Genomic DNA, 23921 nt, shown 5'->3' with positions numbered 1-23921 from the left:
TTGGATTCCTTTCATTTAAAAGTAAAATATGATGATGGAGTTATATTGGAAAGGATCTGTACATTTCTTCTTTGATGGTCAACCATGGTTGGTTACAGACTTAATTCTGTAACATTCCATCTTGTGTTACAGAAACACACACATTTGTGACTATGTTCTCTCAAAAGCTAGGCATAGATGCATTGATTTAGTCCAATAAAAAGGTATCACCTACAATTTGTTTGTTGATACTTAACTATTTTAACACATTTCAGCAACACTTTCACTTCTATCAGATCACATTTTCCCAAAAGCAAATCAAACTTTTTTCAAAGTGTCCTCTACATCCCCAAATTTTATGTCATTAGTATCCACTTGATATTCATCTTCCATTTCTCACTGGCAAACATGACAAAGTCTATAGGGCAAGCCTCTTTTCACTAATACAAATGATCTCTCTTCATCACTATTTATTAATTTCTATTCTGCATATCATAAAATCTAAGTAGTTTACAAACATTATGTTTCTCTCATTTCTCAATGCCACAAGAATTAAAACCAGTATCTGTTTATCCCAGTTTATAGTACACCTTTTAATAGGCGGAACTGCATGTGCTGGAGCTCTCATACATAAACCTGACAGATCATGCAATCTCTTGAAGTTCTGGAAAACTGAAGCCTGCTAGTTCTTCTGATGACAAAATCTAACAATACTTGCATGGACATGCAGTCATGCACAACAGTGACAATTTTAACTGCAAAATTAGAAAAACCGGTAAAGTATGTGATAAAATTACAAACAATATATCAAGAATACGTCAGTCTTAAAATGGCGGATCCGATTCTATGCCGTATCATACAGGAGTTGGTTTTTCCATTTCTAATTCGTAAGTCTTTGATAATATGTTTGGTGAGGATTGATGTTGTGAGTGTTTAATACGCTTTTGTCATTTTTTCAGACTTTAAGGCCCCTGAAGAAGAGTTTCTCAAAACACCAGCGGTGTCGGGCGTTTGGTCGAGCAAGGCTGAAGAGCCACCTGCTCTAAATTATTTCTTGAAAAAGATAAGTGTATTTTTCCATGGTTCAGTGACATTAGAAACAAAACAAAGGGGATAATTCACTTTTTTCAAAATTTCGTATTCTTCTGTTGTGTTTAGAAGAATGGCATATGTCAACGTGATTTAGAACAAAAAGGACTTTTCACACAAAAAATTATAAAAAAAAGAAAAATTGGGACACCCTATGATTGTAATAAGAGTGTTTGCACATACAAGACAAGTGCATAAGAGATTCGAAACACCTTTGGGTATACATGTATAGCCACTCATTTTTGAGGGTGAACCCGTCCTACTATATTCACGTTGTTGTATGTGATTCCTTCTTGATATATAGTTTTAACTGCAAAGCATAAGTCGTACAGATCTTCTACACTGAAACTGACAAATGTTGCCATTCCCAGGAATAGCCCCCACTTGTGGTTTGCAAAATGTAAAAAAAATGTATTGCATATATTTGTGAATAATTAACCTACCGTCCTAAAAGCTAAACAGTTTTTCCACAGGAAATCATCAGCAATGTACAACAGAGTGCTTGTGATTAGTCTTCAATGCAACCTGTTCAAAGGTTACAAGGAATAAAAGAAAGCATCCTGATGCAAACCTCAGAAGCCTCCAAGTATTGGCTCTTATTTCACATGGCTAAAATCAGGGGTTCACTTAATTACAAAGCTTTATCATCATATCACTGAAAACTAATTGCAACTTACCTCAGCATTATATGATTTACTAAATCAGTTCATTAGGTAACTAACAAGAGCACCTATGATGTTTCATTCCTGAACAGTCCATGGTTAATGCAATCAAGCCACATATTCAATGAAGACAATATCTTAATTTATAAACTAATTGCATTCCAATATAAATTATGGACAATTCCACAATTCTTCTTGCACCCAATAGTAGAGAATCCAAGTAAACCAATTATGGGTCCAATTATATTTAATTAGTATTTTCAAAGCAAAATTTTGTAATAGTTAATAAGTTAATGGTGGAAATGCTCAAACATGAAACTATGGTGCACTACACGCTTCAGAATTACAAATGTATGCTATTTACAATTAGGACATGCTAGGAACACCTTCTCCTCTCTAGAAATATGTGAATAAATTAATGTCTAAATAGACATTGGTCATCCATAACTTGGAAACCAAATAAACACAAACACAAAAGAGTGAGAGAAGAAAGGCCAATTTAGCCTTTCATCAACTACAGGTTTCACCTGTTATCTCATTTGTGAGTCAAGGTTTAGTCTTATATCATAAGAACATATATATAAACAAATTTAGTCAAAAGAAGTTACTGAAAAATCATATGTCCACATCGATGGGAGACTCCATCATCAAAGAGAATGTAGAAAATTACAAGCGCTATGCCATAGCACATACCTTCAGCAGAGATATTTATCCCGCCATCCATAACATTTAATGTGAATTTTTTTGATTAAACAGACTGGGAGGATGAAATTGGTTAGGAAACATGCAAAATGTTGTGAACCATTTGCCTACTGAAGGGCTGTGAATCAGGCAACCAGGGTTCAAATCCTGTGTCTCCCACTGACACGTCTGATCTTTGGCAAGTCACAATCTCCCGCTGCCTTAAGTACCCACTTTGGGGTAGATTTTTAAAGTTATGCGCGGGCGTAGATTTGTTCGCGCAACTCGGCGTGAACAAATCTACACCCAATTTTATAACATGCGCGCGCTGCCACGCGCATGTTATAAAACCCAGGGTCAGCGTGTGCAGGGGGTGCACAATTGTGCAACCAGCGCGCGCCGAGTGGCCTCGGAGGGAATTTTTTTCCGGCCCCCCCCCCCACTTTCCCCTCCCTTCCCCTAATTAACCCACCCCCCAGCCCTAACTAAATCCTCCCCTACCTTTGTGCAGAAAGTTACGCCTGCCCGAGGCAGGCATAACTTGCGCACGCCGGCCAGCTGCCACTGCACCATTCCCTTGCCCGGGGGCTGGTTCGGAGGCCTCGGCTACACCCCGGAACGCCCCCGGGCCGGCATCACACCCACGGCCCCGCCCCCAGAACACCCCCAAATGCTGCGCCGCCCCCGACACACCCCCCAAGCAAAGTCCCGGGACTTACGTGCATCCCAGGGCTTTGCGCTCGCAGGGCTTTTAAAATCTGCCCCTTTGATTGTAAGCTCATGAGCATACAGATTTGCTACACCTGCATGCACTTTGTTGTAGAGCACTGTGGGTGCAGTTTGCAGTAGCCCACATAGTTGCACAGTATGCATGCACTACAGAATGAGTATACCTTGTAGCTAATTTTCAGAGGGGAAACTACCTGGGAAATTTCACTTTGAAAATTAAGTACAGGTGGCCACATACTTTGCATCTGTTATTTCTGTGGGAAGTGGATTGGGAGTAAAATAGCACGCCTATATTTGAGAATACAAATGTATGCATGCTATTTACTTCCTTGACCTAGACACGCACTCGGGAATACTTCTTTTTAAATTAGCTAAAAGTACATGTACTGTGAAAGCCTGCAGTACATTTAGCTGCTCTGAAGGGATAGTTTACTATCAGGTGAATCTAGCCAGCTAACTCAGTCATTACTTGACTAAATCCCCACGGAAAGTGTCCTCTATATAAAAGCCTAAATAAATACATTAGATAAACCATGTGCAAAATGCTGAAGATCACTTGTGTACCATTGCAAATCTGGAATATTCTGAAAGCTTGTGCAGATTTTGTTTTGCCAATAAAGCTGATGGCAAATAATTCTGGGAAGCTGCAGAATTTGTGAAATGTTTAGAGTTTATGCCCAAGCTACAATTTACATTTTTCATGCACTTATTCCTCTCTCACTCAATCTGTATTTCTCGCCCACCTTCCCAAATAAAAGTTCACGGCAAGAATACCACAGGATAAAATAATAGAAGCAGCAAATAAAAATCAAATAAAATTAATCATAAAAATAAACCAGATAAACCATTACAAACACAAAGTAAAATTAAGTTAAAAATAAAATAAAATCAAATACAAATAATGGAATAAATTCAACAATACAAATAATTCATATTCTAGGATAAAACCTTAAAAAAGAATAGACTAAAATGCCTGATCTCTGTTGGATGCCCACATTGTATAGGGGTCTCTAATACCCTGGTCTCCCTGCAGACCTCTGATTCCCACTGGCCATTACAGAGACCAGCTCATGATGAACCGTAATACCCTTAAGAAAGTAGTTAACCGGGGCAGCAGGAGCACTTCCCCCCCCCCCCCCCCCCGGTCCCCCCCTCCACTCAGCCCCAGGAGACAAGGAGAGACGAAGAAGGGGGTGGACACAGTATTCACTTTTGGAAATATATGGCTGCAGCTTTATTAACTAACAACAGAAGGAAAACTATAAGCCAGGTAGTGAGCCTCGACAAACGCCCCCAATTATGACCCTGCTGACTATTCCCCCCCCCCCCCGCCCCCCAGACTGTGCCAGACCAAGCAGAGATTCTTGCCCCATCTCCCTGAGCCACTCACAGGGCCACAAGCCCTGAACCACCTTTAGTACTACCCTAGCCCCAAGCCCAGCGATGGGACTGAACCTGCCCAGGCAGAACTTCCAAGGTCTGCGTGTCTCGCAAGGCCTTGCTGTTATTTCCAAGCCCTAGCTTGCTTTCATGCTCATAGAAAGGGGATCTGAATAGACCCAATACCAGGCCAACCAAATGATCCTCCCCCCTACTGAGGCTCAGACACCCACTGAGACAGAAAGACTCCTCACCAGTACAAGTATCATCTAAGCTACTACACACATGCAATATATAAAATAATCCTACTGCTCGCTTTGGGCCGGGCAACGGGACACGAACAGCTGGCTAGTGGCGGCGATCACAAATGGGCTGATCACCGACACCAACAAAGTTTAAATCCCCCTGGAAGGACCACCCCCGACGCAGCCAGGCTCTCCAATCACCTCTCTCGCCAGCAGTGCCGGCATCATCTCGCAGCCACGTGGGCCGCAGGGAGATCTCTCAGCATGCCCTGCTCAACTCAAGGCAGCAGCCATAACTCCGGACTACATAGCAAGGGAGGAGGACCAACATACAGCCCCAGATGGAAGATACCCCCCTCAGAGCCCAAGATGTGGCCAGAAACCCTGGAGTTAAGAAGAGGGGGGGCCCCCCGACTCCCCCACCACCACCAGTGAGTGCCCAGGTGGTAAAGCCATATGCAGTGAAGGGGAAGGAAGGGGGAGGAGCTGGAGAAGGGCGCTGCCCACAGTAGGGGAAGGCACAACGGTTTCCCCGTTACCGGCGACGCTCGCCCACCATATTAGGTGGGGGGCCGGCGGCCCATATAGAATTCTATATCAGTGATAAATTTCCATCCTTGTCCTTGGGTGCCACAATAGCAGGCCTGGTTTAAACAATTTCTACAATTAATATTAATTACAAATATGTGCATATCATTCATCCAAGACCAAGATTGCTTTGCAAACTTTGGTCATCCTGAAAACCAAATCTGTCGAGAACTGGTGCTCACTATCCCTCTTCTCTTGCATTCTTACAGCTGAGTTTTCAACATGGGGACATTTTGCTTCAGCCAATTAAGTTTATTAGCTCAGCCTTAATACCACAGCATTTTTTTTTAGGTTTCCCCATCTAAAGTGTTAACTAATTCCAAAAAACACAAAAAATGTATAAGAAAACCTTAGCGCATACACTACCTGAATGTGTCTAAAGTTATTTATTTATTTATTTATTTAAAGTCTTTTTTATACCGAAGTATAGCAAAAAATGCCTACACTCCGGTTTACAGAATAACAACTTGATACATACAACGAGTTTGATACATATAACTAACAATATGAAAGAGAATCCAATTAAAAACAAACAATGAACAATATAAATGGGTAACATGTAAACAAGATGTTATCATCTTGTTTACAAGATGTTATTATGTTATCATCATAATGCTTCTTAATCATGTTTTTTGACAGCTTGACCACATTTCTCTCACATATTGGATTGGCCACTGTTGGAAGCAGGATGCTGGGCTTGATGGACCCTTGGTCTGACCCAGTATGGCATGTTCTTATATGTAAAAAACAAAATGTATTACAGTATTTGCAAAGGCAGCAATTAACAATGCAAGAATGTGAGTATACATATATAGATAGAAAGAAAGATAGATGTAGATAGATATAGATGTGGCATTCTCGTACTTAAGTTTACTCGTACTGAGCAGAGATATTCCTGGAAGCAGAACTGTGTCGGGGGTTTGGAACTACATGCATACTTTTGGATTTTAGAATGTATATTTATAAAGTTTCAAGAAAAATTGTGCACATTTTAGCAGGTTTAAGTCTGTGTGGGTAAATTTGGTGGGATAATTTTCAAAGTGGATTTCTGTGTACAAGTCCAGTGTGAAAACTGATGCCAGCCAACATATGTGCATTATAAAATTATATACATTTATACATAGAGAGAGAAAGAGGATAAGTTTATAGATATAATACAGTTTATACATACACACATGCATATGTAAGATTACCTGCATATCAGCTAGGAAATTTTGTAAAATTCCATTTCTGCACCTAAAACGCTGTTCAACCCGCAAAAATCCCTTTGAAAATTAGTGTGCGCATGTGCATGATTTTTCTATGCCAGGGATGTGGTTTTAAACTTCATAACATAGTAATTGCTTTCACTATAGAGATGTGTGCATCATTCTTGTCATGAAACAGAAAAAGTTCAGAAGAAAATGCTGAAGTTTGTTGTTTTTGTTCTTGCTCCCCTCTTCCACCACAATTCCAGATGAAATTCCCTGAAGGAACATGCTAATGAAGCTGCAAGCAAGAACAGAGCAATGTACATGTTTCAGTCACTGAGGCAAGCAGACATACACACTAAAATGCAATTTCTATTACAAAACAACTTGGAACACACTTGTCCAAAGCCACATCCTGACTAGTTGACAGAGGTGCTCTAGTGATGTATCAACTTTGCAAGCAGAACACTGTTACATTGTCACTATAATAATAATACGAATGCTAAAGAAAATACTGCCAGGCCCCACACCTTGTAGTTGTAAAGCAAATTAAGATACTGTTTCACTGAAAGGAGTCAATTGTGATAATCATCAATTTAAAATTGATGCAGCAGAAGTACTTTTGTTGGTTGTAATAATACTATACAGCTAGGAAAAGCACTTCTATTGTGTTTCAATAACCCACCCAGCTTCTAGTAGCAGCTCTAAAACAGACTTTGTCATCATCATTTCTTTTACAAAAAACAAATCATTCCATCCTACATCATCAGAATCCATCATAAAAATGTATAACTTTGTCAAGCCAGCCAGTGATGCTTATTAGAGATCTTAGCACAAGAGCCGGAAGGACTGCTGAATGAACGGTTCTGGGATCCTAAGGTTGCGTTTTGACAAATACAGAAGCCTAAAATAATTCATTCTACAGATCGAGGTGCAGGAAGCAGCATTCTATGACAGCAAAGATGACAAATGAACTGGAATTGATGCAACAAACCCTGTCTGAACAGTGTATCTCCAAGTTCCATGTATTTTCATACCCCATACAGACTAGAGACTTCTAACATGCTAACACAGTAAATGATAACAGAAAAAGACACACATGGCCCATCCATTCAGCCCAGCAGGATTTTTCAGGGTTGTAGCTGCTGCTCTGTGCAGGTACACTATTGCTTCATTACCAATCTAAGGATTCTTTGGGTTTATCCCGTCTTCTTGAATTCCGATACTGATTTTTTTTCCCCACCACCTACACTGGGTGGTACTATTCCAGGTATCTACTACCCTTTCTATGAAAAAATATATTTTAATGCTGGAGCCTCATATCATGCCCTCTAATTCCAGAACTTCCTTTCCATTGAAAACGTTTTGCCTCCTATACATTACAAAGACCATTCAGGTATTTAAAAGTCTATATTATATCCTCCGTCTCTCTTCTAGGGTCATTTTTAGCTACTCATGTCATATGGTTTCAGATGCAGGCTCCACGCCATTTTACTTGCTTTTCTCTGGACTGCCTCTAACCTTTCTCCCTATCCTTTCTGAGGTGTGGTTTCCAGAATGGAACACAGTATTTCAGATGAGGCCTCGTCAATGACCTGTACAGGGGAATTATCATTTCCTTTTTACTGTTGTTTATCCCTCTTCTCTATGTATCCCAGCATTCTTTTCTCTAGACATTGTCTTGTCACACTTTTTGCTACTTTGAGATCATCATACACTATCACTCCTAGGTCCCTCTCCTGGTTGATGCACATCAGCTTCTCTTCCACCATCTCATAAAGCTCCTTTGGATTGTTACACCCCCAAATGCACAACTTTGCAATTTTGTGCATTGAATCTCAACTGCCAAGCACGCTACCAGCCTTCAAGCTTTCTTAAGTCACTTCTCATTTTGGCTGCTCATTCAGGTATGTCCACTTTGTTGAAGATGAATGTCATCTGCAAAAAGACAGACCTTCCCTTCTTTCTGTTTAATGCAGTGTATTTTTAATGTATTATGATTTTTATTCTTATCTGTTAATTTTAATTTGTTTTTTATTATTTTAAATATAATTTATTATACTTTTATTTTATATTGTTTTAGTTCTCTTTCTATTTTTATTGTAAGTTTTATGTATGTATTCTTGTTCATTGCCTAGACCTATTTTTTAGCATTAGGCGAGTCAAACATTTTAATAAATTTAAATGTAACCCTTCTACTGTTGCGCTGCAGATGGGAGAGAGCACCAAGGGGGGCTCTCCAGCATGGGATGAGATGTGTGCCCTTGTGGTCAAACGTCCTTACCCTGAGCCTCGACCGGACCTGCATGCTTCCTTGAGACCACCAATGCAATGGTGGTCTCTGAATGGTCCTCTGACCATTCCAAGCTCTTTCGGACCACCGCTAGGGAGCAGCAGGAAGCAGCAGGCCGGACAGAGGACAAGGCAGACGAAGACATCAGGCATGACAAGATAGACGAAGACAACAGGGCATTGCAGGGTAAACGAAGACTCAAGCAATGAGGTAGATGAAGATTAAAGTCAGTACCGAAGGGTACCCTCCACAGCCAACCAAGGCCAGGCATGGACCACATATTGGACTGACGAAACAGAGTTCATTCGAGGACAAAGGCAAACTTGGCTTGGAGATAGCTGAAGGCTCATACGTTGAGGACAACGAAGGCTCAGACGTGGAGGACAACGAAGGCTCAGACGTGGAGGACAACAAAGCTCAAATGTGGAGGACGACAAAGCTCAAATGTGAAGGATGATGAAGGCTCAAGCGTTGAGGACGCTGATCCAAGACGGAACTCGGATAGGCGAGATGACTCCTCAGCGGCATCTGATGGATAGGCCCACCAGCGCCCTACACGCCCCAGTTGGGGTAGTCGCGGACCACTGGGCCACTATGTGCCCTACCAGCCCAGCCGGGCTGGTCGCGGACCACGAGTGACAGGTCAGAACGGAGCTGAAGACATCTGGAACAACTTGGAGACAGGAACATCAGGGAAGCAGAAGACATCAGGAGAACATCTGGAACAAAGACAAAGATGAGAGACCAAAGAATGAAGAACATCTGGACGAAGACTCAGGATCCCACATGGAACAGAGTGCCTAGGAGGAAAACAGACATGGAGTCCTAGGGAGGATTTACTCCTTGCAAAGGCAATGCTGGAATGAAGACTGAAGCTTTTTATACTGGAGAAGAGGTGGATGCAATGATGACATCGGTGAAGCACCACTCCCTCGCTGTAGTTTTAAATGCTAAAGAGAGAGCCGGCCTCGCCCCCTAGGAGGAAGCAGGACCCTGGACAGTGGCCCTGCTGCAATGCAGAGAGCAGGAGCTGAAGCAGAAGCTGGAAGTAGGCCTCAGGACAGGCCCCAAAGACACAGGCGGCCTCCTGCCGCTGAAAAAGAACAAGAGGCAGCCTCAGGATGCAGGCCTTCCTCCCACGGAGGTCCCAGGTAAGGTTGGTGCCCTCCAAGCCACACAGGAACATTGGTGGTCGCCTCCTGGCAGCAGGAAGAGGGAGGCGCGGCTCCTGATGCTGCAGGGAGCCTCAGCGCAGCTCCCTGCCACTGGGGAAGGCAGAGGCGTGGCTCCTGCCGCGTACAAGGCAAGTCGGCGGCCTCCTGGCTGCTTACGGTATCACAGCCCGGCTCCAGCTATGGACAAGAGCAGGGGCAGCCTCTGGGCTGCTGGAGCAGGAAAAAAGAAGGTGATGCCGGGCGGAATCACAACATCTGCAACATTGCTCATAAGAACAATGAACAGAGCCAGCCCCAAGATTGATCAATGAGGCTCTTCACAAATCATCGCTCTCTCCTCAGTGTGAAATTCATTTTTCTACCACCTTCTGTCATTTATTACTCAACCAGTTTTTAATCCAGTCCTTCACCTTAGAACCCACCCCCAGGCTGCTATTTGGGACAGTACTTTGCTGAAATCTAAGTAAATCATATCCAATGCATGTCCTTGATATAATTTCCATGTCACCCAAATGAAGAAGTCAATCAGGTTCATTTGACATGACTGGCGTCTGGTAAAACCAAGCTGCTTTGAATCCTTCAACCCAATGTATTGTGGATAGTTCACTATATTTTCCATCAGGAGAGTATCCATTAATTTTCCCATCACCAAGGTAAGACTGACCAACCTGAAGTTTCCAACTTACTCTCTACTACTGCTTTCATGAAGAGGGACTATATCCATCCTTCTCAAGTCGCATGGAACCATTCCCATCTCCAAAGATCTATTGAATAGCTCTTTCAGTGACCATGCAGAATCTCTCCAAGTTCCTTTAATGTTCTAGGATGTATCCCCTCTAGCTCCATACCTTTGTCCACTTTCAGTTTTGGTAGCTCCACACAGATACTCTTCCTTAAACGGTGTCAAATTCACCCCACTCCCATATGTATTCTGGCTAACAATCTGTTTTCCATGCCCAAAGTCTTCTTCATTGAATATCGAACAGAAATAATTGTTTAGCATTTATTTATTTAAAAATCATTTAATTGCTAAACAAATCTTCCTAAGTGATGTACAACATAAATCAGACATAACAAATCACATGAATACAAATCAATGATATAAAATTAACACATTAATACAAACATATAAATGAGTAATCTAAAATTAACAAAAATCCAATCCTTCAGGAAAAGAATAACTCAGCACTCAAAGGCATTGCTCATTAACCAGGCTTTTAGTAGTTTTTGAAATCTCAGAAGGTCTCTTTCTTCCCTCAAAGATAATGGAAGCCCAATCCATTTCTGTCTTGTTCTCATCTCTCTACACATATTGCTCCTTGTCACCTTTCAGTCTTACTATTCCAATTGTACATAGTCTTCCTCCTTTTTCCAACATATCTGAAAAATGTCACCTTTATTTATTTCTTTAGTTATTTTTTTCTGCTTTTGTTGCTAACCTGACTTCTTCCTTTCTCTTTCAGCTTTTCTATTCTTCCCATTTTTTTGTTTGCTTTTGAGAATCTTTTTATTTTCTGAATGCCAATCTTTGTGCCTTTATTTTTCCAACAACCTCTTTGGAGAACCATCCCTGTAAACTTTTCCTCTTATTTTTATTTATGTTCTCTCATAAAGATTTGTTGTCATTTGTTGACATATTCTTTCCTCTCCCTTGCCATAAAGAGGAAATACCTCTGAAAAAGCTATACTCTTTGTCAGGTACCTAAGATCACGTCCTAAATTCTGGAATGCTCTCTATGCTATCCTGACTTCATTTACAGCCAGGTAATTGGTTCCCAAGTGGATTATAACAAAAAGATTAGAGTTCTTTCTTTTTTTTATGATAGCACTAAGAAACAGATTTATATTCTTGCTAACTAAAGATCCAGTATGCATTTAACCTTTTAGTTTCTCTCCAACTGTGTCCGTAAGTTAATTCCTTTGAAAATAGAAAATGCTAGCAGAAAGAGTTTACTGTTTTGGGTAGTTCTGGCAATTTTTTTGCTTTTTGTGTACAGTAGGTATCTCTCACTATTTTTAAATGTATTCTATTATTTAATAAGTGAGTAAAAGGTTAAATTATTCTTTCCTGATAATTTTCATTCCTCAAGTCCTGCTAGATCAGTCATCGTGTATGGGATTTCCCTCCTCTACAGCTGATGAAGACAAAGGATACAACTCTTATGTCCTCACTGGGCTATAAGGGAGGTATGATTCTAATCCAATCCAGTAGCCTACTGCCAGAGCATTGTGACCAATTCCCCCCTTATCATCAATAAAAACATCATAGGGATCACAAGACTGTTCTGAGCGAACAAATGATACAAGCATCGAAAGAGAGAACAAGCACCTTTAGGTAGATAGGAAATGTGTCTCATTCTTGATCCCACCTAACCCTGTGTTCCTGGGTGAGTTCAGGACTAGTTTAGCAGAATTCAAGGAAAGAAAATTAACAGGTAAGAATAATTTAATCATATTTTTTCTTCCTGCTAGACCAGTCATCAAGTATGGGAGTTACAAAATCTACTCCTTGCTGGAGCAGGAGGAAGACAAGGCTGAGGGGAGATATGATGAAGGTCTACAAAATCATGATAGAGCAGGTTAATGTAAAGTCCTTGTCTACTCTTTCAGATAATACAAGGACTAGGCAGCACACCATAAGGTTAGCAACTAGCACATTTAAAACAAATCAATGGGGGGGGGGGGGGGGTCATGTGATGCTATGAGGCAGGTGGGCTGCGTTTCTGCCAGGCTCTGGGTGCTGTCTCCTTGCATCTGCTTCCACCAACCTCTATAGCCCTGAGAATCACCTGGCTTTAACTATCTTAAAGACATGTAAGAATCAAAGCTTCTCACAGTACAATGTCCAGAGCAGCCGAAAAAGAAAAGATGAAGCCTAATGACAAGATGGAAGCTTGGTAGTAGAATCAGACTTGGGAGCTATGATGGTAGTGGAGTTCACCTTGACAATAATGCAGGCCCTTGATTCAAAATTCAACAAAATGTGTGATCAGCAAGCAGAGATCATGTGCAAATTTGACACCTTTAACCATCATACAGAGGAAGTAGACAGGAGAGTCTCTGGTATGCAGGATGATCAGAAAACGCAAGAGGCGGCTCTCCAGTTGGTGCAATTAGCATTGAGTAAATTGGAGAAGAGAGGGGAGGATGCTGAGAATAGGGCGCGCAGGAATAACCTTTGCTTCATCAGCCTAATGGAGATGCTACTGGATGCTGAAATGCAGGAATTCATGGAAACATGGTTTCCACAAGAATTGGGCCTTACTGAACTGAAAGATACCTTGAGGGTCAAGCGGGCCCATCAACTGGGCCTACAGCGGGAAACAGCAAGTAGGCTGCAAATGTTGATCGTGCGGATATTGATTTTGCCCATAAAGCTGCGATATTCAGAGCTATAAGGGGCAGCAAACAGCTGACACACAACAACTAGGTGTTCCAGGTTCAGATTGTGCACACTGGCATTCTGTCCAGGAGCTCTGACCTGGGAGGCTAATCTCACTGAGGTCTACACTGGGAGCTACCTGAGGGGCTTATTTGCCTGCATGCACACAGGACTACCTCGGTGGCTTACCCAATGTAAACATGCACAAATACTGGGATTATACCTGGGGGTTTGAACCAGGAGTTTATTCCCTACACAATTACTGGGACTATACCTGGGGGTTTTGAACCCAGGTGCTTATTCCCTACACAAACTTTGATTCAGTACATCACAGTTCCAGGTACTTAGGAGTAAGTTTATTTGAACAATAGGAGGATAGAATAAATAAAATTAGATCATACAGAAGAAGTAATGGTAGTTAATAACAAATGCTACGTATATATAAAAAGCTTACATGTTTCTAAAGGATCAGCCTATGCTATCATGTCCAGAGCGCACCCTCCCTCTCCCTAGTTGTTATTACTCCTAATACACTAAAATGTTTGGGAAAGCAGTGATGTTCCCTCCCTCTGAGTTCTTATCAATCTCAGGCGCAGCTGTGTGGCCTTCACTTTCAGGCTTTAGTATAAATTAATTCTCATCATAGACCTATTGTAATAACTAAAACAAACAGAATCTTGCCTGTTCATAAGCATTTCACTGTGCAAAATAGTAAATAGGAGTTCACTCCGAGGTTGGCCTGAAGCCTTCAAACTAGTCTGTGTCTGGGTGAGAACTCTGAATCCATACAGCCTACTCTCTATATACATATCAAAAAATGACTCCAACACTAGGAAACATTGTTTTTTGAAGATTACTTGTGAAGGTATCTGTGCAGCGGAAAGAATTTGCCCTAATCTGCTCTAAACCGCATAAGCTACAGATTCGTTGCAGATTGACTTACTCGGCCAAGCTCTCGGTGACACACGAGGGTGAGACCCAGTGGTTTACAGCAGCAGCAGAGCCAAATGCTTTGTGGTTCTCTGGAAGTGAAAATGGGAACTGGTGATCAATTGTGATAGTAGCTACCGGTTCTTTAAACAGGTCGGGAAATGTTGCTCAAAGATTGATCAGTTTTTCTGCTTCAGCAATGTCATAGAGCAACTCCCGCATAGCACGCACTTCAGAGAGAAGACTGAGATGTCTTTGTCCAGGGATTTGGTTACTGTTGTTTCTTTACTTTCATTGCCCTTGTCCAGAGATGTTTCCAGCTGGATGCAGTTTTGACTTTTTGGACCTTCTGTTTGTATGTTGTGGGTACAACTGACTTCATATTTTATTTTTTATTCTGTATTGTTTTTTCTGAAGTGACAAAGGAGAAAGTAACTATGCAGCATATCAGTCATGGCGCAGCCATATGATTTTATTAGAGAACAGTTTTAAGTTGCATCGACTGCCCAAGGGGCTGTGACTAGCATGAAAGCTTTGATGCAGCAGTAGGAATTTATATCCATTGAAAGTGAGATACTGTTGCTGTACAGAATGTATGCAAGGTTATACATTTCAGCATGATCCACTATTGTATCATTTTAATTTGAGAGTTTCAAGGTCTACTTGTATGTTATAGCATTATGCTTGGATACATGTTAATTTAGTATATAGTTTAATACAGGCAAAGCGAATGGATGATAGGGCTGTGGGGGTAGCGCTGAGAGTGATCTAAACCCAAAGGAGAGTAGGGGAAGACTATGGGTTCAAAAGAATAGAAAAGGGAGAGGAAAGTGGGAAAGGGAGAGTGGACGGAGTCAGTGATGGGGAACTAAGCAAGGGTGGAGGTATAGCTGGGAAAGGGATTATGGGCACATTTTTTGGAGCTTGTGGGAAAGAAAGGTTTGCATTCAGGTGGGAGGACAGTTTAGGCTGAGGGCTCCCCTTTGTACACTACAGGATATAATTCAGCTTGCATGTGGGCCAACTATCTTGGATTATGTGACATAAGCTCAGCTACCACAAAACTTCTTTCCTGGAATGTACATGTTAATAATTCACCAGTTAGAAGACAGAAAATATTAAGCACATTGAATCGTAATAACTCTGGTATTGTAATTTTACAGGAGACACACTTAGAATCCAAGCATGGTGGATGGGTAGGTGGGTCAACTATGGTATGATTTAGCTACCACCAAGAAAGCCAGTGAAGCAATTTTAATTTATAAGGTACTTCCAACTGAGGTCCAAAAAGTAACCAAAAATCCATAAGCTTGCTTTTTGATTATAGAGGCAAAGTTGTATGGCCAATTTATTATATTATGCAATGTGTATGCCCCAAACACTAATAATCAGGGTTTTTCTTGAATATTGTCAGTAAATTAGTTCACTACGATCCAGCAGTGGTACATTTGGGAGAGGACTTCAATTGCGTCCATCAACTGGCAAGGGATGCCACAGTTGGGCAAAGGCAGGAAGACTTTTTGCATAGGATGGGGATTCCTTTGTTGCATCTGGACCCTTGAGCTGAAGCAGGATTGACTCTACCTGCAGGGAGGAGCCTTGCAGGTTCCCATCGTTGGCAGATCGACCTGTCAAGTCCTTCACCTATATCCTTCACCTATACCAGCCTATGTTCCCTTCAGGTTGAGCCTTTGGGTCTCAGGGCTGGCAGATGGGGTCTCTGCTGATGGCAGAACAGAAGGTCTGTAATAGCTAGGGTCAGAGGCAGGCATATCCGTGGTCCAGGCAGTGGTCAGGCACATCCAAGACCCAAGCTGAAGTCAAAACCAGGTATCCATCCGAGGGAGGAAAGAGGGACTGATAGGCAGAGTGAAAGGGCAGGGACAAGCACAAGCAGGCTACATGGATAGAACAGACTGGAAAAAAGACAGAACATAAGCTGGACAAAGACTGAAAACTGGAACGCAGGAAAGCAACACGCACTATTAGGAAGTAGCTGGACCTGTTGCTGAGGTGATTTGCTTCAGGGGAGCTGTCCTTATATAGGGCTGTGCTAATGGCATCATTAGGGGATGCAGGGACTTTCCTGCCATGGTCCCTTTAAATGGCAGAAGGTGGTGCACATGCACACTTAGGGGCGCCATCCTGCTGGTGGGTCTCACTGTGTTGAGGAGCAGCGTCTTGTCGCATGGCTAGCTGACGGCATTTGCTGCATTGGGTAGCAGCAGATCTGGCCTGGCCGGGGGAGATAAGTGCAGCGGCTCGCAGGGGGCAGCCTGAGGACCACCAAATGCAACATCCTTTTTACTAGATTCCTTACAATTGTTAGATGCTTGGAGGGTGTTAAATCCCACAGATAGAGATTATACACATTTGTCTCGTGCCTATTCTACATTTTCCAGAATTGATTACAATCTGGTTCCTCCGGGGTCATTTTGTTAGATACAGGGAGCGGGCATAGGTCAGACTGCAATATCTGACCTTGCCCCTACATGGATATCTATAGCATGGGGCTGGGACCCGCTGAGACAGCAAAATTGGTGATTCCCCATTTTTCTAATGCGGTATAAACAGTTTTTACCATTCATGCAGCAGAAGTGGGATTTCTTTGTAGAAACAAATAAACAACACATCAATGACCACATATTATTTTAGAAGACCACAAAGGTATGAGGAGAAATTATTACCTATTCAGTTAGAAGGAGAAAAGACATAAATAAGGAGCTACTTAGATTAGAGAAACAACTTCATAGGGACAATATTATATGGCGCAGCACAAAACAAATACAACACATGCACACTTTCTAGCAACCAATTGGCTCTCAATTTTTTATTGGAAAAAATAAAAAAAAGTGGATGAGCAAAGACTTTATCAATATGGAGACAAGATGAGAAAAATGTTGGTCAATCTGATTAGAGGACATTTGGGTTTGAAACCAACTGCAGAATTTAAAAATCAGTGGGGGGCGTTGTGTAACTCAAGTCAGGACATTTTAGCAATTATGGAGGAGTTCCACAGAGCTCTTTATATAGTCTGGGGAGTGGATATGGAGAAGTATAATAGGTTCCTACAGCAGATTCAATTACCTCAAATGCATTGATATGCATATATGTATCATATGTATCTAGTTAAAAACCCCAGCTTCTTTTCTCTGTTCCAAGTTATTACTACCCTGTTTTATTGTAACTGCAACCCTTAACTTTCACTTGTATATTGTTACTTTACTACTACCTTTTTTAATTTTTGTTATTTATTGTTATTTATGACCTCTTGTTACCTCTTCACTTGTTAATTGTAAACCGACATGATGCGATACTCATCGCGAATGCCGGTATAGAAAAACTTAAAATAAATAAATAAATAAATAAACCTCATTTCAAGGTAGCTCATCTGAAGAAGTTGAATGCCCTAATTATGCAGGAGGGGGTAGAGTGGGAAATTCGAAGGGCTCAGGCTTGCAAGGTTCCTAGTCCAGATGGCTATTGTGTGGAGTTTTATAAACTGATGGTGGACAACATAGTGGCCCTCTTATCCACTTATTTTGAGGCATTGATTCAGCAAGGATAGTTCCCATTGGCAGCTAACAGAAAAAAAGATTTCACATTGCCGGGGTCTTACCGCCCACTATATCTGATAAATTTGGAGGTTAAACTTTTCAATAAATTGTGGGCAGATTGATTGGCACTTCTCCTGCCTGGTTATATTTCAAAGAGACAAATAGGGTTTGTTCATATAGGGGCAGATTTTCAAAGGGTTCCGCGTGTAAGATATGCGCATAACCCCCGAAAAGCTGCCCCTTGCAAACCCCAGTACGCACGTACATCCCGGGGTTTTCCTGTGTAGATGTCGGGGGCGTGTTGGGGGCGTTCTGGGGGTGGGGCCGTGGGCATGGTTCCGGCCCAGGGGCGTTCCAGGGGCGTGGCCGCGGCCTCTAGACCAGCCCCCGGACTGGAACATGGCGCGCCAGCAGTTGGCCGGCGCGCACAAGTTACGCCTGCCTCAGGCCGGCGTAACTTGTAAAATAAAGGTAGGGGGGGGAAATTAGTTAGGGCTGGGGGGTGGGTTAGATAGGGGAAGGGAGGGGAAGGTGGAAAGTTCCCTCAGAGGCTGCTCCGATTTTGGAGCGGCCTTGGAGGGAACAGAGAATGGCTGCACGGCTCGGCGCACGCAGGCTGCCCATTTTGCGCAGCCTTGCGCGCGCCGACCCTGTATTTTATAACATGCTCACGGCAGCGCGCGCATGTTATAAAACCAGGCGTAGATTTGTTCGCGCTGGGTTGCGCGAACAAATCTACTCCTGCGCGCACCTTTTAAAATCTACCCCAAACTGTATGAGACTACTAACATGCACAATATATTGGCAGCGAGGAAGTGAACAGAAGAATGGGACCTCCATCCCTCATGATCAATTTTGATGCTGAAAAGGCCTTCGAAAGGGTGAAGTGGGAGTACTTGTTCTATATGTATTGAAGGCAATGGGTATGGATAGCACCTTCTTTAAAGTATTTCAGCTATTATATAAGGATACAAAGGCAACAGTAGTAAATAATGGACAGAGATCAGGGGAGTTCCCCCTCTATAAGAGGCACGAGACAGGGATGATCACATCCCCACTCCTGTTCATCAATCCCTTGCTGCAGTATATTCAGGGGATAACCCTGGGAACCCAAACTTTCAAAATTACGGCATTTGCTGATTACTTGTTGATTTATATCACAGATCCACAGGTCTCATTGCTGCAATTATTATGAGCTTTTAGGTGGTTTGGTGTGTTCTCAGGCTATAAACTTAACATGGATAGGTTTGAAGTTTTAGCTCATCCTGAGCAGCTTAGAGAGAACTGGGAGGACACATTTGAGTTTAAATTGGTAAAAGACTCCTTTCTTTATCTAAACATAAGGCTGACCAATTCTTTGGATGAGCTATATAGTACCAATTTGGTTCTCTTGCTACAGTTCACTAAAACTAGGTTCAGGCAATGGCAACAGCTACCATTGTCACTAATGGGATGGATAAATCTTTCAAAGTAATACTTTATCCGAAATGGCTATATGTTTTGCAGAGCTTGCCCCTTCAGCTTCTGCAACGGATTTAAAGAAATTTGATGTGTTACACTCTAAATTTAATTGGAAAAACGTTAAGCCCCGAGTTGGCTAAAACAAAGTTGGAACTCTGGATACCCAATTGGTGATACCTAATTTGAGACTCCATAATATGGCTTGTCTAATGGGATTGGCTCCTTAATTCCTCTGTATATATTCATCTTGAGACAGCTATGGTAGGGCCATTATCGTTAGGATGGGTACTACATGCACAAAATAAATCATCTTTTTGGACAATTTTCTCAGTGGAAGGGAGTGGACAGTGGAGTGCCTCAGGGATCTGTATTGGGACCCTTACTTTTAAATATATTTATAAATGATCTGGAAAGAAATACGACGAGTGAGAATCAAATTTCCAGATGACACAAAATTGTACAGAGTAGTTAAATCACAAGCAGATTGTGATAAATTGCAGGAAGACCTTGTGAGACTGGAAAATTGGACATCCAAATGGCAGATGAAATTTAATGTGGACAAGTGCAAGGTGATGCATATAGGGAAAAATAACCCATGCTATAATTACACAATGTTGGGTTCCATATTAGGTGCTACAACCCAAGAAAGAGATCTAGATGTCATAGTGGATAACACATTGAAATCGTCGGTTCAGTGTGCTGCGGCAGTCAAAAAAGCAAACAGAATGTTGGGAATTATTAGAAAGGGAATGGTGAATAAAATGGAAAATGTCATAATGCCTCTGTATCGCTCCATGGTGAGACCGCACCTTGAATACTGTGTACAATTCTGGTCACTGCATCTCAAAAAAGATATAATTGCGATGGAGAAGGTACAGAGAAGGGCTACCAAAATGATAAGGGGAATGGAACAGCTCCCCTATGAGGAAAGACTAAAGAGGTTACAACTTTTCAGCTTGGAGAAGAGACGGCTGAGGGGGGATATGATAGAGATGTTTAAAATCATGAGAGGTCTAGAACGAGTAGATGTGAATCGGTTATTTACTCTTTCTGATAGTAGAAAGACTAGGGGGCACTCCATGAAGTTAGCATGGGGCACATTTAAAACTAATCGGAGAAAGTACTTTTTTACTCAACGCACAATTAAACTCTGGAGTTTGTTGCCAGAGGATGTGGTTAGTGCAGTTAGTATAGCTGTGTTTAAAAAAGGATTGGATAAGTTCTTGGAGGAGAAGTCCATTACCTGCTATTAAGTTCACTTAGGGGCGGATTTTAAAAGGCCCCCGCGCGCCGGCGCACCTATTTTGCATAGGCCGCCAGCGCGCGTAAAGCCCCGGGACGCGCGCAAGTCCCGGGGCTTTCGAAAAGGGGAGGGAGGGGCGTGTCCGGGGGCGTGCTGTGGCATTTCGGGGGCGGGCCCGGGGGCGTGGTGCCGGCCCAGGGGCGTGGTCGAGGCCTCCGGACCAGCCCCCGGGACCGGAGGACGGAGCAGGGCTGCCAGCCGATGTGCGCAAAGTTAGAGGGGGGGTGGGTTAGGGAGGGGAAGGTGGGGGGAGGGTGAAGAAAAGTTCCCTCCGAGGCCGCTCCGAAATTGGAGCGGCCTCGGAGGGAACAGGCAGGCCGCGCTGGGCTCGGCGCGCGCAGGTTGCACAAATGTGCACCCCCTTGCGCGCGCCGACCCCGAATTTTATAAGCTACGTGCGTAACTTATAAAATCCAGCGTACTTTTGTTCGCGCCTGGTGTGCGAACAAAAGTACACAATCGCGCAAGTATTTAAAATCTGCCCCTTAGAGAATAGCCACTGCCATTAGCAATGGTAACATGGAATAGACTTAGTTTTTGGGTACTTGCCAGGTTCTTATGGCCTGGATTGGCCACTATTGGAAACAGGATGCTGGGCTTGATGGACCCTTGGTCTGACCCAGTATGGCATTTTCTTATGTTCTTATTGTAGAAGAGCTGGTTGGTATGCCCCTTGTGATAGGTTGGAAGTGGATTTTAAAGATGCATGGGATAAAATCTTTGACATCCTCATTTATCCCTCTGAGAGGCAACTTAGATTTTATCATGGGGGATCAGGTGAAAATATTCCAAGAATGGACAAGAAAAGGGATTACGCAGGTCCAACATGTCACAGACAATGAAGGAAAACTGTTATCCTTCCAACAAATGCAGGAACAGTAATCAATTGCTACATATTATTTTTTAGCATTTTTTTAGAGCCTCCAGCAAGCAGAGAAAAGAGGGATGGGGGAGGAGTAAGAAAGCATGAGACAGCAGTCTTCATGGCCCATTTTTTTTTTTAATTTAAGGGCTGCAAGCTTCCTGCGAGATCCAAGAACCATTCTCTGGGAGCTCCACAGACCCCTAGGGGTAAGAGATAACCACCCAGAGCTCAAGCAGGGCAGGCCCTAGGAGAAATACTTCCCACTAAAAAAATCAATCCTTAGGAGCAACAAAGACTCAGTGAGGCTGGGGCTGTACCCAGGCTCTGGGACTTAACATCCTCTTCATGTGTCCACAGTTGCCGGAGACAGAGACTACTGAATTGTATCAGACTCACACCTTCCTTATAGCCTAGATAAAGGTCATAAAAGAGGTGTGTCCTCTGTCTCCATCAGTTGTGAAGGAGGGAAATTCCATATGTGATACTTAGTCTAACAGGAAAAAATGAAAATTATATTCTGCCAATGTCACTTTCTTCTTGAATGCACAATAGCCTCCCTTTGTAATAAATCTTATTAAAAGAAACTGAAATTCCTCAAAGTAAATCCTGCACAATAAAATTCTGCTATCAGCGATACCTTCATCTTTTTCCAAGATCCCTTTCTGTCTATCCTATGCATGCTTGAATTCTGATACTGTTTGGGCTCTTGTAACCTCCACTGGATCTGTTCCAGTGGCAAAGTATTTTCTCATTGTCTTTTAAAGTCACTCTCCCTTCAGTTTCATATAATGACCCTGTGCTCCTTAAACTTTTCATTCTTTAGAAAAAGCTACTTTCTAATACTTTACCGAAGCCTGCTATATATTTGAATATTTGTATTGTCTCTTCCGTCATTTTTTATAAGATACTATATCCTCAGTTTCTTCAAATAAAATAAACAGCACCAGAAATATATATAAAGGTTTCTTAGAGATTTAAGTGAGGTCTAAGTCCACTAGTCTATAAATAGAGAAAAAGGCTGAATGTAAAACAGCACTGTTGTATGATTATAAGGCCACCATATAGCACCATGCAATTGTCCTAGGGAGATAAAAAAAACTATTTATATAAAGGTATTTCCTTTCTTACTTTTGTTATAGCCTGTCAAATCCCTTGCCTTTGCTCTTTGTTGATTCTTCTGCTGTAGTCTGACGAGATGCAGAAGGAACCAAAGCTAGCCCAGGAGTAGAGAAAGAGACTCTGTACAAAACTATGGTGATAATAACTCTTAAGTTATTTTTTTATTTTGTTCCTTCTTTTTAATGTTCTAAAGTGCTATAGAACCATAGTTAAGCACTTTATTGTAGAGGTTCTTAAGGTGGGAGGGGAGCACATAGAAAGCATCCTAAAGGAGACAAAAAAAGAAAGGAAGCAGATCCTGCTAGCCACGGAACAGAACCTTCTCCTCCACAGGCCTCTCCCATAGGGCCACTGAATTCAGAATAGCAGAAGGAACAGTCTCAGCACAGGGACACAGTACTTGCACATGCTCCCAGTCCCATACAGCTGCTCACTGATATAAATCAGAAGCATGGGGTGGGGGAAAGGGAGAGGGAGAAAAGGCATACATTTTCACCAATTTTTTTCTATTCATATAAATGAATTCTAGGGCATTGTTGACATTGTTTTAAGAGCATCAATACAAGTATTTATAATTTAAAAAGTAAGCCTTAATTCTGTTCGAAAGTACTTATACTTTACAATAACTTGAAGTATAATGATCAGTGTCATTAACTGCTGCAGAGGAAAGATGAAGAGAAAGAAAATCCATATGCTCTGCAGCAGACTTCATTGATATTAAAAGAAACCATAGCAAAGCAAAAACAAATTAGTACAGTAAGCAGTGACTACTTTAACAATTCCCAACAGGCCAGTCATTTACTTGTGGTTAGTACCCCTGCCCAGAGGAGCTCATTTTCCCTTAGGCCTTTAATTCAGAAGAGATTATTGCTATTATAAATCAGAATATGCTTATTTTTAGGTTTTGATCCTTATACACACTGTGATATGGCTCTAATACTGAAATGGTGCTACTGACAAATTAAAGCAAAGCTAATAGCTAGAGTTTCCTGGCCCTTTTTGTTGAAATACATTTTATTTCTCAGATTTTTTAGAATAAATATGTACTTTTTATTACAGCCATAAATTTTAAAATCTCTTTGACTCTGTTTACTTAAACATCCATTACGGAATGCCATAATGGATATTTAAAAAAGACAATGAGGGAGGGAAAGAGAGAGGAGGATTGGGAAAGCAGCGTTTTGCCACCAACACCCGCTGGCTGTGAAGCAGACCTGTTCCCCGACCAGCTGGACCCGAGAGCAGCCTCTGACGTCGTCAAAGGGGGCGGACCCGGAAGCGGCTTTAAAATCA

The 23921-nt window shown here is 42.1% G+C and overlaps 1 protein-coding gene across 4 annotated transcripts in view; it reads right to left on the bottom strand.

Annotated features, from left to right (window-relative positions):
- Positions 1-23921, bottom strand: part of LOC115075369 (nuclear receptor ROR-alpha-like) — a 131780-nt gene that overhangs the window by 83509 nt on the left and 24350 nt on the right. Inside the window, exon 2 of one of the 4 annotated variants that reach the window (XM_029575691.1) lies at positions 6496-6841. The exons of the other annotated variants lie outside the window; for them this stretch is intronic. Coding sequence (XP_029431551.1) covers positions 6747-6841 — 95 coding nt within the window. The 3' untranslated portion in view covers positions 6496-6746. Of the gene's footprint in view, positions 1-6495; positions 6842-23921 lie in introns of those variants that run through there. 4 annotated transcript variants of the gene reach the window in all.

The sequence above is a fragment of the Rhinatrema bivittatum genome, chromosome 13 (assembly GCF_901001135.1).
Source record: "Rhinatrema bivittatum chromosome 13, aRhiBiv1.1, whole genome shotgun sequence".
Taxonomy (NCBI): Eukaryota; Metazoa; Chordata; class Amphibia; order Gymnophiona; family Rhinatrematidae; genus Rhinatrema; species Rhinatrema bivittatum.
The sequence above is the reverse complement of the archived record's forward strand: the minus strand, read 5'-3'. Positions and strand labels throughout refer to the sequence as shown.